The sequence below is a fragment of the Scomber japonicus genome, chromosome 23 (assembly GCF_027409825.1).
Source record: "Scomber japonicus isolate fScoJap1 chromosome 23, fScoJap1.pri, whole genome shotgun sequence".
Lineage (NCBI taxonomy): Eukaryota > Metazoa > Chordata > Actinopteri > Scombriformes > Scombridae > Scomber > Scomber japonicus.
Window position 1 is genome coordinate 11,383,494 of NC_070600.1, and position 17,827 is coordinate 11,401,320.

The 17,827-nt window shown below is 40.1% G+C and overlaps 1 protein-coding gene across 1 annotated transcript in view; it reads right to left on the reverse strand.

Moving 5' to 3' along the window:
* Nucleotides 1-2,032: 2,032 nt before the first annotated feature.
* dock4b (dedicator of cytokinesis 4b) overlaps nt 2,033-17,827 on the reverse strand; it is a 111,748-nt gene continuing 95,953 nt past the window's right edge. The window contains exons 44-52 of the mRNA XM_053313912.1: nt 17,147-17,266; nt 16,609-16,730; nt 15,548-15,659; nt 13,517-13,598; nt 12,117-12,226; nt 9,947-10,019; nt 7,167-7,283; nt 6,535-6,596; nt 2,033-4,087 (exon numbers count right to left, since the gene is read on the reverse strand). Of these exons, the coding sequence (XP_053169887.1) occupies nt 3,632-4,087; nt 6,535-6,596; nt 7,167-7,283; nt 9,947-10,019; nt 12,117-12,226; nt 13,517-13,598; nt 15,548-15,659; nt 16,609-16,730; nt 17,147-17,266 (1,254 nt within the window). The 3' untranslated portion in view covers nt 2,033-3,631. The remainder of the gene's footprint in view (nt 4,088-6,534; nt 6,597-7,166; nt 7,284-9,946; nt 10,020-12,116; nt 12,227-13,516; nt 13,599-15,547; nt 15,660-16,608; nt 16,731-17,146; nt 17,267-17,827) is intronic.

Sequence of the window (17,827 nt, forward strand, 5' to 3'; positions counted from 1 at the left end):
GAAACTATTTGTGCCCACAAATGCAAAATGTCAATGTCTGGGATCAGCAGAAATTTGTTGCCTGCTTAGCTCTCTACTGTCCTTTAACCAGGCTTTGTTCCCCGCTACTACAAGCAGCATACAACTCTTCTCTCAATAGCGGGCAGATTGACGAGCCTATGGAGGTTTGTAACCGACAACAATTCTCCCAGGCATGCTGAATGGTGGTGGCATGTCTCTCCTGTCACTGCAGTATGCGCCCTCTGTTGCAAGGAGACTCTGCGATTAGTGGGGGATTCATTCTTGACATGATAATTGCTGTCAAATTACAGCCGACCACCAACAATTATGATGAGTGCTGACAGGTGAAGTGTGCTCGTCCCCCAATCACCGCTCTCGCACACACACGGTATGTTTATAGGGAATATAATATGTAGTTAGGGAATACACACAATTTGCACACACAATTCGCATTTGTTCAAGGTGCTGTGGTCAAGCAGCACAGTTCCATCAAGACATAACTGTTGTGCTGATTATAGAGCGAGAGCAGTCTCCAGTTCAACTGTGGCGTTGGGGTAATTAGATGCTTTGTGATGAACAGGGAACTTGCTTCTCTGTATGAATGTGTCTTCTGTTACCACACACCAGTAACTCATCCACTGCCTCTGAACCGCATGTGCCAGAGGGAGATTTCTCCAAGCTTTGCCACTTTGCTCGGCTGGATGTTCAATCATGTATAATTCAGGGAGAGGAGCAGATTAGCGAGTGAGCTAATTACATCTTTATGGAGAATAGAATTCCATGTCAATCTGGTTGCCACAAACTAAAATAGGATATTAATTTAAACTTTTAAGAATAATTTCCCCAGCTCATCTGGTCATGATTGTTTCTATGAAGACGTAAATGGTAATTTGGTCATTTCATGTATTGGTAGGCCTGCTTCAAGTGCAGCAAAAACCAGTGACTAAGCACATTTAGCAGTTCAACATATACTAACGTATAAGTTATACTAGTTATACTTACTTGTGTCAATTTATAGGTTAATTTGTGCAGACGCTCAAATATGTTACACAAGCACACAACACACTTTTAGGACTGACTAACATAATATCTATAAACAGACTTCAACACTACAACATACTACAAACAACCCCTAATGCAATATTCTGTGTAGGAGTTTTAAACCACTACTTTTTTGATATAATTGAACACATCCTTGGGTTCTTCTCAATTTTCATGTGTCAGATTCATCACCATGGGCCTCCTCAAATACACAAACACATCAGCAATCTCCTTAAATGGAATGATCAGTTCACATAATGTTCACCAATCTTTTTTAGGGACTGTTAGCGTGGTGAAGATGTAGATTACTTTGTGGCTCATGAAGTGGCCCTCTATGTATTTTCTCCTAAAGTAAGTGGTTTCAGTGCTTCAGATCCCAAACCAAAAGAAGAGATTTGTCCAATAACACTAAGAACCACATGATCCCAAACTGGCTTCCCACCCTCCGACAAGATCAACCCAATACCGGCACTTGGCCGAAGCCAGTGACATCGCTGGATCTCTGCATCGGTGGGTGAATGTTTTTCTTCTGTGAAACCTCAACACACCATGGAAGAAGACAAGCTTACAGTAAGTCTAATTAACAGAAATCTATTGATCAATCCATTTGTATTACATAGGGTAGTTTATTGAACTTGTAAATGTGTTAGGTGTCATTATGCATGACCTTTGTTTTCCTACACTCACAAAACCATAAAAGTTTGAACATTTATAATAATAATTTGCTGCTTCAACATTACATTCAAAGCTGTAAATTGTTATAGCTACATTTTGTTAAAAACACCATATTTACATTAATTGTAATACACAAATTTTATATTTGGCATACTTACATTAATCTCATCATATAATTTACAGGTTCTCAAGTACTGATTAATGTGAATATTTAATCTCAAAAATTCACAACAAATCAAAGAGTAAATTAACCATACAAAAATGAAACATACAAACAATACTAAAGCTACCCCCCCCACCCCCAAACCACCCCATCTCAAAAAATGTTTCACTGAATTTAAGATTGATGATTATTTTATGCTAAGATGTCCTCTATTTTACAAAACAGTGTGCAATCTGTCTGCCACAGAAAGCTTACCTTCACTGCAGCAATGCAATGTGGTTGAACTGGGCGACTTTTTACAGTGCCATCAACTCTCTTTTAAACAGAAAGTAAATCTCAGCTATACACATATTTGACAGTGATTAGTTTGTAAATATTTCTCTAAGTGAGTGTCATTCCTCACGTGTTTTAAGGTCACTGCTGACAGTGAAGTTCATGTTCCAATTACTGCTTTGTCAAATAGAGAATTCATGATAACAGTACATGTCATATTACAGATGATAAAACTTTGTTTGTGCTTGTCTAGAGTTACATCTGATCAGTAGATTATAGTTTAATTTTTGGGTGTCAACTTAAAAACACTTAAAAAAAATTCTTCCTTCAAATCTCTTAAAAATGTCTTTTCAGATGAGCATTTCCAAAGTTTCTTGGTTCCAGGTCCCTAAAAATTCCAGGTCTTTACAGCACATTGTACATTTTCCTTTGGCACAATACTTTGTAAACCCCCCCACCCCACCCCCAACCTAAAGATCTGTTGTCTTGTACATCATGCAGGAGGAATAGGGTGTGTTCACATAAATGGAAATGGTCAATGGCAAACTTCAAGCTCTGAGCAAAGCATGCAATTGTACCTACATATGCCTTTGTGTTTGGTCCAAGGTTAATGATGTCATTACTGTGGTGGTCAGTCTTAAGTTGTGTGAAAGGTAATAGGCTGATTTTAATACCTTTGAGAAGGTGTGGCAGTAGAGTTTGTTAAGGTGGCAATAACTCAAAATGACTGTCATTACTGTGCCCATATTTACCACATTTTTTATCTTAAGTAAAAATGTCATAGTACTGTACTATAGTAAATAGTACAATCAGGCTTAAAATGCAGGTGTTACAGCAGCTTATGAGTGTGGAAATTTGTTGGTAATGCATTTTAAATTCAAAGTGACTTTGTTGTACCATTGCTCGTGTGGATATGACTATGGGAACACACCCTTGTCTACTACACTTTACTGAAATGCATACTCGAGGCCTCTAGCACCTTTTTTAGCCATACAGTGTACAAATGTACAGAGTTGTTACAAAGAAAAAAAAAACGTGCAAGACTCACGGATAAAAGACTCTGTTTTTCAATACTTAAGGCAAAAACAATTCTCATATATACCAATATACATATATTTGAGTTTATTACATCTATCAAAACTGTGTTTTTCTAGAGTGTTCTGGTAAACATATGTTGCGATTGACTGTGGAGACCTGTTGTATGTACTAGAGCTAAAAGTGCGGAATGACTAAGTCAAAGTCAATGCAATGCCCTCTAGTAAATACAAAAAGAAACTTTCATTATTTGACAGTGTCTTCAGTTTTGTGACTGCCTGTCAATCTATAGGCCTGTGTCTTTTATTGGAGTGTAGGTCAGGAATGTCAAGCTGAAGATCACAAAAAAAAAACAAGTGAGTGCCCAGTAGAAAAGTGCAAAATACGCCAGTGTGTTTCTTCCACCTCCTGCCACGAGCCTCAGCCCTCGACCCAAACCAGCACCTATAGCTGGGACACCTTCCTCGGCAGAGGCCTTGGTCTGGGGACTCGAGGGTCGGAGGTTCCGTCCAGCTTCATGCTTCCTGTGCGGAGCTGGTGAGGCTTGGGTGGCAGGGCTGGGGGGTCCATCTGTGGGGGGATGGAGAGACTGTGGGGCAGCGGCACAGGCCTGCGAGGGTTGTTCCTCTCATACACGCTATAGGGGGGCGGTGTCTTGTTCTCTCTGCGGATAGGCTCATCCGAACTGCTGGAGACTGAGTTTGGCAAGGTGGTGGGTGGAGGCAGCGGGTGGGTGGGGTGGTCGCCTGTAGGTAACTCGGTGCCCGACGCCTCTGACACACTGCAGCGACTGAGGGAGGAGATGCCACTACTGTAGCTGCCGGAGAGGACGGGGGAGTTGGAGACCAGGCTAGTAGACTGGCACTCGGTGGGTGAAGGGGTGAAAGGTGGCACTGTGGTCTACAGAGAGAGAGAGAGAGAATGACAGGACATCTAAGTCTTTTAGGAGTTTTTAAAATGTTGCATACAGTAGAATAGTAGTTCACAACATTTTTGGTTAATGAAACCTAAATATAGAGCTTAAACAATTAATCAGGGATTTAGAGTTAGAAAATTAATCAGCAACAATTTTGGTGATCATCAGTTATTTATGGAGTATGTTAAAATGCACTGAAGATCAGTTTTTTGCTGATCTGTAGTGCTGCTGTTGTAACAATGTTCTGCCTTTCTTAGTCTGATGTGACAGTAAGCCGATTAGATTTCAGTTTAAGTTTGTTTTGAATGTTGGACAGACAATGCTAACAATTTGAAGATATCACTTCAGGCTCTGGGAAAATCTGATGGGTCTTTTTTTCTTTTCTTTGAATACCAATAAATCAATTAAGTAAGAAAATAACTTTTAGATTAAGTGATAATTAAAACAATAATTTGTAACAGCCCTTGAAGCAGTTTCTATCAAGGATTTTGCTTACTAAATTGTTTCATGTCAAGGACTGAAGCAATCAATGTGGAAAGAATTTCACCATAAAAGCAAACATTTGAGTCAGATTAATAAACAACTTGACATAATAGACCCTTCTTCTGTAAAGAATGAAAATAAAGCATTGTGTAGGTTAGATACATTTACTTTAGATTGTATTTTGACATTTTCACAACAAAAGCAGTAAACACATCACATCATAGTCTGGCATGATATGCGTTCCCTATTCTGCTCTGCTGCAACACGTGTGCTGACACAGCCATACAGCAACAATAAATACTCAGAAGAGTCAGTGAACAGATTGAGAGGGCAGGTTTTTCCACTCCATCAACTGTTCCTGTGCACCGAGATGAAAAAACACAATATGCTGCACTTCCCCACTTCAAAAATCCGATCGCTCATCAAAATGTTTTTTCTGAGCAATTACACCATTTTGTTATTATATCTGCAAAAACTTAATTGGATCTAGTGGAGTATACAATTGATCTGTAAGGTTGTACTGTTCATGCTACAGGAGGCATGCACAAAAAGAGAGCCATTTGACATGCACGACTAGACAACCCTTTTCACATTTAGGGCCAGCATGATGAAAATCGGTAGATTTAATAAAACTCTGTCCAGCAGCTTAAACTCCTGACCTACTTTTCAACACAGAGGCTACTACTAAATATCATCTCTACCTCTGGAGATGAGTAACTGCTACCCTGTCAGACTGGCTCCATGTGTTTTCTGCAGGTTGAGTACTGTCCTGGGGTTAGTGGTCCGGTAATGGGCCCCTGGCTACACTGACTGATACCTGTGCTCGGCGCGTGTTTGCTCATGTGCCAGACAATGAGGCCTTCTGGAGGTCTACTGAGGACCCGTTGCTGGCTGTGCTGTGATGGGCAGCTTGGTGCTTTGCTCCAGGCCTCTTCTATAGAGCTCGGCAAGGAATGCAGACACACACACACACACAGACATACACAGACACACAGACACACACACACAAATCTGATTGACAGAGCATGCTGAGTGCCAAGCTGTCACTCACACTTTGGTTCCAGACTTGTGCTCACTCACTCTCTGTCGCTCTGCGTCACACACACACAAACGCAGACCACACACAAACATTCTTGGTAGTTGTCACATGTAAGAACACATCACACCCGCAACAAAGCTGGAAGCTTAGCACTGTTGCTTGTGACAAGCTCACAAAGAAGATAACAGTTAGCAGGAAACAAGCTTCGATTCACCACAGTTCCAAAACAACTTTTTACCCTCATTAAAAGCTCACTAGACGCTTAGTTAACCTTTGCTGCACCTCTTTTGCTTATGCAGAGTGTTATTAACTACTAAGAAGCTCATTAGCAATAAATCAGAGCTTGGAGACAAAGGCGGAGTAATCAGTTTATCTGCAGATAAAAATAAAAACACTTGAGGTCACAGATATTAAAAGTTGCATAAACACATCTCAGTTGAGAGCTGCTGAAAGGAACACTCACTTTGAAATTCTAATTCACTGTCAAGTACACGTAGTTAGGCTGAATAAATCCTTCTTGTTTTGCATGTTTTTGGCAAGTAGGCCAGGTGATATCCTCCCACAGTGGACAACAGTTGGCATCTACCAGGTGTACATTTAGCTCACACGATAGATGCCCTCCAGCTAGTCCTGTTTTGGGACATCCAAGTCATAAAACTACAAAATCAGCAGCTCTGGAGCAGTTAGCAGCTTCAGTGAGCAGTAATGCAAAGCTCCCCAGTCTTCAGTTGACACAGAGAAGGATAAAAACCCTGGAGCTCGCCGGTAAGCAGTACAGGATAAAAGCCTGAGGCTGTCACTGAGCAAGGTCAGGCTGTCTCGGGCAAAGAAAGAGAAACTAAAAAAAGCCCAAGACTCCTACTGGTGAACAAACGGACAGAGGGAGTGAATGACACAGACGGAACTAACCTTTTGCGGCGATCTGGATGTGGGGGCAGGGGACTGCGACCTCATGTTTTTAGCTGAGGAGCCTGCTGACAGCCAGATGAAAGACATGTGAGAGAGAGAGAGGGAGAAGAAAGGAGAGCAAATTCAAATTAGTGGACTTGTTTCTTCCATTCACCAGGATGACACAGCATGAGTCATGCAAACATACACACATAGAGCTGAGGGGGCCAGTGGTTTAAAGCATCAAATATGCGGTGATGTTCTGCAGGTTCTTTAGGCTGCCTTAAGCTGCTTTTACATCCAACAGCTGTTAATGCTCTATGCAATGAGGGCAGAAAAAGAAGGGGTAAAAAACTCTAAAACAAAACCCATTGTTGAAATGTAATGGTGTGCAAGGCAACTGAAGGACAAAAGACAAATCTGGGAATTGACTGGAATCTAATACATGTCATACCAGAAAATATCAGCATTTCAAGCAGATTAGTAGAGAAGATTCTTGCATCAGTATGTGTGTGAATGGTATAAACAGCAGAGAGTCAGTAGCTGAGAGCCTCAGGTAGAAAAACACCACAGCAAGAAGAAGGTGTCAAAAGCCAGAGCGGAAGATTAGTACCATTCTTCATTAGAGGATTCACTGTGATCGGCCAGTTTACCTGAGTACGGTGGCCTAGGAGGTACAGGAGGGCATAGCAATTTGCCAACAGATTCAGAGAAGGTTGTTGTGCCCTCTTTAACACTGTCTAGGCTCCAGCTACTGGGTGTGGGTCTCACTTACAGTACACAGAAACATCACAAGTCACTCAACAGGTCATGGATTAACACAGGACAACATGGAGAACATAGTGAAAACAAAATGTGGAATCATGCATATTTTAGATGAATGGTGTAACATACAATGTACATAAGAGTGAGCATGATCAGTTCACAGTCATTTATAAAGATCACATTGAGGATTGCAGACAAACTGCAATACAGCCAGTTTCACACCAAATATGCAAGTACACATAGTTTGTGCAAGGTTGAATAAGATGCTTTACCCTTCTTAGTGATTAGTCTGTTGATCATTTTCTATTGAATATATTAATATTAAGATGAATCGCTTATCCAAATAGTTGCAGATTCATTTGCTGTTGAATGACTAAATGATCAATCAACTAATCATTGCAGTTCTGGTTTTTAGTTACATCTTAGTTGTTTCATAATTGTTACTTTTAGTCTCGTTTTATACATTTTTAGGTCATATGTGTATGTTATATTTTTATGTCTTCTCAGTATGTTGGTTACATTGTGAGGCAGCTGGATTTGCAAGTTCATGAGTGAATCCATCTTGTCAGGCCTCAAGTTATGTGCTTGTGGCTGAAGCACCAGTAGTTTGGACCAATCAGCCTCCAAGAATTACAGGAAGCCACAGGTGTGGTTTAGGTGCGACAATAGCGAGAAGTGAGAGCCCATGACAGACAGTGATAGACAGATGGCTCATCCAATTACCAGCCAAGTACTTTTTTAATATGCCTGCCCTTTTCCAAACAGTTTCCAAGGACGACTTCTCAGATGGTTCTGTGTAACAAACCATCTGGCGCATCAGGTTAGCAAGTTGGGGCTTGTCTCAGTCTTTGATGTCTGATATGTCCCAGCTGTTTTTGTTGTATCAGTTTTCAGGGGGATTGTAGATTTAGTTCATAAATGTGTTAATCTTTTTCTTCCAACAAACACTGACATCAGTGAACATTTCCAGCAGAGAGACAACATTGATATGCAACATGTCAGCACAACAGGTCTGTCGGTTCATTTTTCATATCAGTGACTTCATATTTCCATTAAGTCATCTCTTACATTATCATGTAGGTTTTATTTGCTGATGTAAATCGTAATCCTATTTTGGTTTTCAAAGATGACTTTTAATTAGTTTCAGTCTTGTAGCTGCTGTAGAAAAAAATACCCACAAATTAAGAGAGAAAATAGAAAAAAGGTCTACTAACTAATAATCTAATAACTAAGGTCTATGTCTAAATTGAATTTTATATAAACATGACTAAACTGTAAAATATAAATACACTTGTTACGGACTTGCTGACTTTTGTTGATTGCCCTTTTTTCCCCCCCTTTTTTTAGATTTCAGGTCACAGTCAATCAAAAGTTTGCTGTTAAGTAGCTTCTTCAAGTGAAGGAGCTATTTCAGTTTCAGTGAAAAACACATTTAAAAGTTTGTTTGCAGTGTGATAAACAAATTGGTGCAAAAAGCTGTTTTTCTTTGTTACTGTATATGACAAACTACAGTCTTGTGAGCATCATTTCTTAACAACACTATATTTGATAACTGAAGTCATAATTAAAAGTTCATGACAGAAAATGTGACAAACTACACTTTCATACAATCACAGGTTTCGTGTAAATTCTTGCACCTTTGATCACTGTCATATGCAAAAAAAGTGTCAAGTTACCATATTGTTGCAGCTCATCTAGCTCTCACTGCATTATTTATAGATCACACATGGAAAGGTGTGTGTGTGTGTGAGTCACAAGGAAGCTATCACATCCTCACTCCTCACTCTTCATTTCAAGGTGTCTCTTCCGTATTTCTCTAATTATTTCACAAACTGTTCTGAACGTGGTTCTGTTTTTTTTTTTTTTTTTGCAGTGAGAAGCACTAATGATAGGACATAAAGTTCATGTTCATTGTATATATATATATATATATATATATATATTGTAGTTGTTGGAGTTCAGTAACTTATTTTAATTACACGTGGGAGGTCAGCTTTCACAGGCATATTGTTCTCAGAAAAATGTAAGAAATATGCATCTTCCCTTGATTATGCTTCATTACATGAATATCACACACATCCATCAGCACAGCAGGAACTATACCTGCAATTTTATTACTCTTCCAGGATGATGAAAAACTGTAAACTAGGCAGTGTGGCTGGTTAGGAGTCGAAGGAAAATGGGAGCCCAGCATGTGTGTGTGAATGCATTTGTGGTTTTGTGTGTGTGTGTGTGTGTATGTGTGCCCATTCCGACAAGGTAATGCTCTCTGAAGCAGCTGCGTGAAGACAGATGCCTCCAGTCATGCTGTGGTCAAACTGTCACCACACACTGCATGTCGGGACAGATGACCGCCACCCTGGACGTTTGTGTAAGCATCAATGAGAAGTAGAGAAGCTGCCTGTTACTGCTGCAGAGACAACTCTTGAATGATGGGAATGAATGCTCTTTTAAGTAACAACAAGGGACACATGAAACAATAAAAACATTTTAAATTTTACACTGTAGAGCAGGTTTAATGAAGTGTGCCTTCCCATGTTGGATTTATTATTCTACTGGAGGGGATTCCCTGAAAGGTGAGAATGTATTTTGAGGTTTTTTTATGGGTGTTGAGAGTGTGTGTATAGTAAAGGATGTGAAAGAATATGCTAAAGTAGTAGTATTTTACCTTTGTCTGGTGCTGAGAGGTTGGGGTCACTCCGGGGTAAAGTGTTATCGCCTATCTGATGAGGAGGAGCTCTCTGTACAAATAACAAGAAGCTCAAGTTACTGTCAAATCCAAATAGCATGACACAGTGTAAGTGAGATAACACAGTTGAGCGGTATATAACAAAGAACAGCACACAAGCAGAGTCAAAAAGAAATTGTGTTGAATGTGTGAAAATCCTTTGCTCTAATTACAGTAAATGAAACAGCTGATCGATGGTTCTAATAATCAATTTTCCATTAGCAGCTAATAGCTAGTGGCCACTGCTGTCAGGTTGGGGGGGGGGGGGGGGGGGGGGGGGTTGTCAGGCCTCCCAGCATCTGTTCATCTGCAGACTTAAAACGACTCTTTTGATTCAAACGCAACATCAGAGCGGAAGAAAAAAACAGGTGAGTGATGCCGGCAGCAGCAGCACCGGCCGTTTGGAGATGAATGGCCATGAAAAGCAAACACATTCTTTTTTCTGTTACAGTAGCTTTGTCACAGAGAATAGAGTGTGTGATTGCATTATGTGCTGCCCTTCAGCGAGTGAAGGAACTATGTTGTTCTGGGTGGCTCTTATTATTCTGGCAACATTACTGTAAGCTTGCTTTACTGGAATGATTTTTTATGAGGTGATACTGGACTGTCTGACTTTGGTTCATGAAGGCCAACTTTAATAAAACATCTGCTGCACTTGAAAAAACTGCTTTTCTACACTGCATTAAAAATGACTTATGGCATGTGACCTCATCCTGGAGGCAATTTGTTCCTCCTCAAGTCAAAAGTCATCCATTGAGATATATTGTACAAGATGAAGGTGACCTTGTTTTCTGCTCCAATATGCACCTTTAGGGGCCGCTGTACTGTTGGATAAATATGCCTGCAAAGAGCACTGTTCAATTTGTCTTTACACCACAGCCACCTTCTATTGTTTTACTTTTAATGATATTCTCAGTGCTATTTAACATTGTTATGATCCTAAAGATTTATGTTGTGGCTGCAGTTTAAAGTTACTTTTATTTATAAGGAGTCTCAGCAGCTGCTGTGAGGGAGAGAAGGAGCTATAACATTATAGTGCCATAGCTGTTTCTGTTTACAATTACAGTATTTTAAGCCTGGTTAGAAAACTTGGACATTTCTTGCCAAAATGCAATTTAGGAGTCACAGTAATATTACCACCTTGTTTAGTTTTGTATCTTCAACTTTTTATCAACTCAACTGATATGTTTATAACAAAGCTATCCTTCTTGTAAATGGAGAAATGGATTTGTGAACTTTTGTGATTCTTCTTGTGTCAGTATACTGAAGGACTGCTTTATGTCTCATAAATGAGTGACATGTCTTGACAAAGATGCACATTTATGATGTGTCCTTCTGCTGATGGCTTACTTTTTCACTTTCCAAATTGGATTTTTTCAATTTTTCTTTCCCTATAAATCACCAAACAAAGTACAATAGCACTTCATTTTTGCAGACATGTTTCCTCAGCATTCGGTTTTGCCTTTCAATTTTTGCATGGATATAAATTACAGTGTCAGACACTACAGAATCCAGTACAGTACAGTAATAGAATCAATCAACCTGATATAGGTCATCACATTGAGTCTGCGCACCACAGTACTCACTGAACTCTGCCTGCAAGAAAGGACTTCCTCCAACTCAACAACAAGCAAAGCATGTTAGCAGAAAAAATTTAATGAGCTAGTTTATATATAAGTATTTGGTGGTTGACAGAATCAAACGCCTTCTTGAAGTCTAAAGTATAACCCCAACAACACCTCTTTAGACCATTTTTAGTTGATGTTCTCCAAGAAGGAGCAATTTGCTACCTCAGAGGAATGGTTGGCTTGAAAACTGTAATGTGTGGGGGCTTCTGTTGAGATGAGTAGTCAGCTGTTCAGCAACACATTTCTTTGTGAATTTGGAAATGACGGGTAAAATGCTAATAGGCCTGTAATTGCTCACATCAGTCAGGACTCCTGATTTATGAACTGGCACAACAATGGCTGACTTCCAGTCCTTCAGAAACTTTCCTTCTTTAATAGAGGTTTTAATTATCTTTGTTATTGGTTCAATGAATTGATTCATACAGGTTATACCGCCCATCCCTACGTGTGCGTAGATGGTGTATACATGTGTGTGTGTTAACCTGTGCAGGGTCCAGGGGGTTGGGGAATATGGCGCTGACTGGTCTCTCCCGTGGAGACAAGCAAGTGTTTTCTCTGGAATGCTTGTGTTTCTCTGCCATCTGGGGTGAACCTGGAATGGATGGTGATGGTGTTGTTAGATGTTGGAGATGTCAGAGCGGTGACACACACACACACACAGACCGTGCACGTGCCGACCAAGAGGGACCAAACAGGAGCAAGGTGTTAGACTATTACCCGCAAATACTGGCAATCAGGAAAGGCCAATCTCTCTTTCTCCCTCCAAGCCTTTCTTCCATTCTTTCAGCCTCACTAGCTCCACAACATGATAAATGGCCTGCCCCCCGCTCCCCTCCCACACACACATACACATACAGACCCACACACACACACACACACACACACACTAACTCCCTCCTCCTCCTCTGTTAAGACTGGACAATCACGAGAGCGACACGTGCTAAACCTCGACACACAAACATATGTAAGACACAAACACACATATGCTAATACTGAAATCTTCACACCTCTCATCTGATATCAGCTTACTGTATGGATCTCCATCCATTAGTGAATGTGATAGCACTAGGAAGGCTATCATATGAGGATGAGATACCCATCGCTGGCTCTCATTCAGATAAGACCACACCAGCAATAATTCTTTACAGGCTTTATAGGTAGACAGAGGCCACTTTTATAAGGCCACCGCCCGCTGCCAGCAGCTTGCCAAAGGGGAGTGTATACACTTCCATAAACGTCTTCATATATCCTTACTTTTTATGATGTGGGTCAGGCAGGAAGGCGTTTGAACATTTGAGTACAACGAGATAAGAAGGCAGTGAGAGAAGAGCACAAGATATTCGCACTTTGCTGTAGTGGAGACTTGGATGGCCGAGACCCGGGCTGGACTTGGAGATTGTATTCAAGTCCAAGAGGGATACTCCACAGAGCTGTAATCATCTGTTACTTGTTCTTGCTCCGTCTTGCTTTTCACCAGCTCCATGTTTTTTTCAGCAGCATTTGTCTCCACGTCTTGGCCCATTTCATTTTTCATCTTAGCTCATTGTGTATTCTCTTTTTTTTTCAATTTTCTATTCAGTCTGACTTTCCATTCGACCCTCACTCCTCATTGTTCTTTTTTTTTGTTCTTTTTTTTTTGCTCCCTCTCCTTCATGTATCCCTCACTGTCTAGTATAAACTCCCTCACCTCCACGAACAGGACACATCACTGGCTTGAGAGAACATCGTGTCACTGAAAGGTCAAAAGGTTCAGTCCCCTTGTTCGGTGTGTCTAGCTGAGCCCCTGTCTGCTTCCTCTGTTTGAGTCCCTTTGGATTGAAGTATCAGCTCAAAGCCAACAACAGTACAGTATATTGAATTGAATTGAATCCTGCAGTCTCACCTCTGGCACTGGAAGGGGCTGAGCTGGTGACATTGGGAGAGGCAGAATGGTTGGAGCTGAGGCTCGAGGTAGACGGACTGGGCTGTAGGTGGGATGACAATGATAACATAATTACTTTTCCTACATTATCATGACCCAGAGCATTAAGAACTTTAATATACACATTTTACAAACTTATCTTATAATGCAATATCAAGTCTAGAGGTCTGTGATGGAGTCTTTGGAGTGGCTAAAGGAATGTTTTAAATTATTCTGATGTCAAAAGAGATGATCACAGTGTAATTTGGGGACTGTGTTTTTTCATTGACTAGCACTGCAAGGCTTCAAAGTCAAAAACTGTCAAACTCAATTTCAACTCAATCCAAGTGCTTCCATTAAAGTAGAAAATAACGTTAGTGTTAAGGAGCAACCACATGTGAATATATGTAACAGAGCAACTGTGAAGCAGGAAGTTGCTTTAGAAAAAATGGCAAACTAACCTTTTTTAAATGTTATCTTATTTTAACTACTTTATTTTAAATTGACATTTTGGAAAATCCATTCATTTTCTTTCTGTGAGTTAGATGAGGATATTGATTACACTCTCATGTCTGTACAGTATATATGACGCAAGCAGTGTCATATATACTGTAAATATTATTGGAAACTTAATTCGTTATAAAAGGTTACTTTAGCTTAGCATGAAGACTTGAAACATGGTTAAATTGCTAGCCTGGCTCTGTCCAAAAGTAACACAATCTGTCTAAAGTCTACTAATAAATTAACTAATTAACATGTTATAGCTTGTTTGTTTAATCTGTACAAATAAAAGTCCAAAGTTTAGAATCCACATGTTGTGGTTTTATTGGGGTTGTGAGCTGTATTATTTTTTGGCAAGGGGTAGTGACTTCCTGTGAGTGCCTGTTGCCTAGCGACCTCACAATGGCGGCAAGCCTAAGCTAACTGGCTGATGTCCATAGATGCATATCTACAATACAGATAAGACATCTCATCTAATTCCTGGTATAAGCATACTTCCAAAAATGATCTGCAATATTTATTATATCCTATTATAATTATAATTATTATGGTGAACTAATATGTATGATATTATTCTGCTAACAGCTTTGATTAATCTTAAAGTTCTGTTTATACTGGTATTAGCTTTGCCATTAGTTTGTTGAGTTAGTTTACTAGATTGTTAAATTAATGTGAAATGCAGCAAGCTACTTTATACATGTATCATCATTTCACATAATGGATCTTAGCTATGGGCATGAATGTTAGAGGCTGAGACAAAATGGGTCTTAAAATATCTGAGAGTTTGAAGTGTGCTTTGTTGGGACTTGTAGGCTGCTAGTTCTATGTAACTATGTGAATATGAGCATGTGATACATTCCCATCATTTCCGTCATTATAGCCATTCTCAAAAAGAGAGAAAAAAAGCTGCTATTAAAAAAAAAGAAAGTAAAAAAAAAAACAGTAAAAAAGTAGTATCTCTGGGAGGTGGATGGTGAAAGTGCACCTTGTAAATTGGAATGAACTATAATGACACTCATCTTCAGAATCACCTTTCAGTGAATTCTACTAGATCTATGGATAAAAGGTTCAGTCACATCCCTGACGACAGCTTTTTCTCTCTCATGATTTTTTCTGCTTCCTGTTATTTCCAAGCCTGCCAGGTGCGGGAGACAGCTTGCCAGGAGTTGTCGGCAGCTTCTTGAATTGGCCAAATCAAGTTAAGATTATTGCCCAAATCCAGCGAGCTCCCTGGACAGACCACACAAAGCAGTGTGTCCTTATTTGACATTATCATGACAATTTTCTTGGCTGGACAAAGCTCTGAACAAGCAGGGAGGATGACAGAGAGTGAAAAGGGCAGGCGGAGAGAGACATTAGAGTGAGGGGGATTAAAAAAGGTAGGGAGCAGGAGGGCAAATATTCAGGATATTGACTCAATCTATAACTTAAACAGCCTTTGTGTGGGTGTGTTGATTGGCAACTGTTTGTTTGTCTTTGTGTACAACGGAGTGAGAGAGGTGGAAAGGTTACCTGCATGTTGAAGACTTCATCTGAGCTCTCCGATTGCCCTGTGATGTTACTGACTTCGTTGGAGGCCTGAGATGACAGAGAGGACGAGGAGTAGCGGTTCACCGCAGGGTAGCTGAGGAGACTGAGGGTGAGAGACAGACAGAGAGAGAAAGTTACCATGTGTTTGAGGAGAGGGGGAGATGAAATGGGATTATGTCTCATCATTACCCTTGAGAGGTTTGACTTACCAAAAATTCAGCGAGAGCCGCAGAAAGACGAAAAGGAGGCAGGAGACAAACAAGCAGAAAATGTCAGATTAGAAGAAGATAATCAATAAAGCAATCACAGCATATCATTAATCACAATCATCATATTTCTGTCAAAAAGCTAAAAGGGTGAAAGAAAAGTTAGAGAACCTGTATAAAGGAAGGTTAAAACAGAAATCTTTACCGAGATGATGTAACCTGGCTTTGTGTTGTCAAACAGAGCACAAAAAAATAAATCAAGACTCAGTAAGCAAAATGTGAAATGTCACTGGGAGATTGCTGCGATGTGTGTGCCTGTGTCTTTCTGTGTGGCTGTGCCCCTCTGGGATCAGACCGTGGAGACAGAATGTCGCAGGTAGACAGAGTGGCAGGGTCACTGAACACATCAAAAGACACACACACTCAGAAACACACATACACGCACAGTCTGCCTGCTGGTCTGGCAGCAGCCACGCAGAAATATCCCTGTGGGGGCCAGCCAAGCCGCCCCCACCTATTGTATGCCCAGATGGAGCCACACTGGCATGGAAGAGAGAAAAGAAGAGAGCAAAGGAACAGAGCCTGGTGTTTCAGGTGAGGCAGGGATTCAAAAAAGTAAAATAATAGAAAGGAGGTAAGATCAGGACTGAGGTTGGCAGTTAAGAGTGGCGCATCAAGAGAAAGCAAAGAAGGTTAGAACAAGGAAGGGATTTAAAAAATATCCTGTGACTGAAGCAAAATCCCTTTTTTGATATTTTTGATCTCTATTATAATATACAGAAAGAGTCACTGACACAGATCTATTCTTAACTAAACAGTAAAACAAAAGTTTGTTACCTTCGCCTGGTAACACTTCTGCCACCGTCTGGGCTAATGATGTTGGGCACAGAGTTCCTGCATGTTCGTGGGCTTCCATTGGTGAAGTGAACCGGGCTTGCACGCACATAAGACGGAAACTCCTGGGGTTTCAAATTGAACAAGAGGAAGTGCACGTAATTAAATGCTTTTTTCATGTCAGCGTGAGGTACGTAAATAAAATACACACAAATGCAGACAAAGGAAGCGTGTTTAATGAGAGGAAGCTTTCTCCTCGGAGGACCAGAGGGGTCATTCACATGCAAGTCTGAACACAGCGGTCGGCTTCAGTCGACACATACAGTGAGTGCTTCTATTAAAGACTTCAGTTAATGATTTGAGGAAAATGATGTTACGCAAGTGGGATTGTTTTAATCTTCCTAATATGTGATTGATGATCATTAGCTGAAATAACTTGTGTTTAACTTAAACAACTAAAACTAAATTTAAATCCCTCATTAAATCTGAAATGTGTAGCATCAAGAGGTGTCAACCACCCAAAACATGACCTCTGGCCTACCTGTATGCCGAGACTGGACTTCATCAAGTGAAACTGGTCCACTAACTTCTTGTGAAGAGGTCTCATGTCCTGAGGAACAAATTTCTCGTGCACGGCAAGGCCATACTCCAAAATGTGTGCCTGCAAGACGAAAGCTGGTTTATGTTTTGGACAACATCTGAAGGTGAATTATTTCAAAATGAAACAACTCTTTCATCCGTGTAAAATGCTAAATATCTGCTGATTTGCTGCAAACCTGCTCGATTGGAATAAATCTGCAAGTTAATAAATTCCCTGCAAATATTATCCATCATAATTGTGAACTGGCTTTTTTTCTTTTCATATTTTATGACTTTTTAACAAGAACAATTTGTAAAGAAGATCGGGATAAATATCTAAAAATAAAGGGCCCTACCAGTTGATACACACGTTATATTCAATTCTCAACTAAATCACAACACAGCCTTAACTCAAGGTTCACTTTCTTGCTTTTTCAGTAAGTGGATCTTGAGTTGAGATTGTGTCCAAGGTCAAGAAAGAACTGTGAAGCTCAAATACTATAAATAATATAATTCTGTTGTCATGTTAGATGATAAACATGCTGTTCGATATAAGGTGGCATATCTCTGCTCATCACTTTTAAAAGACAGTATTTCAGATTTAGCATAAATGTATACACTCTGTTTTTATCTCCTGTTACAA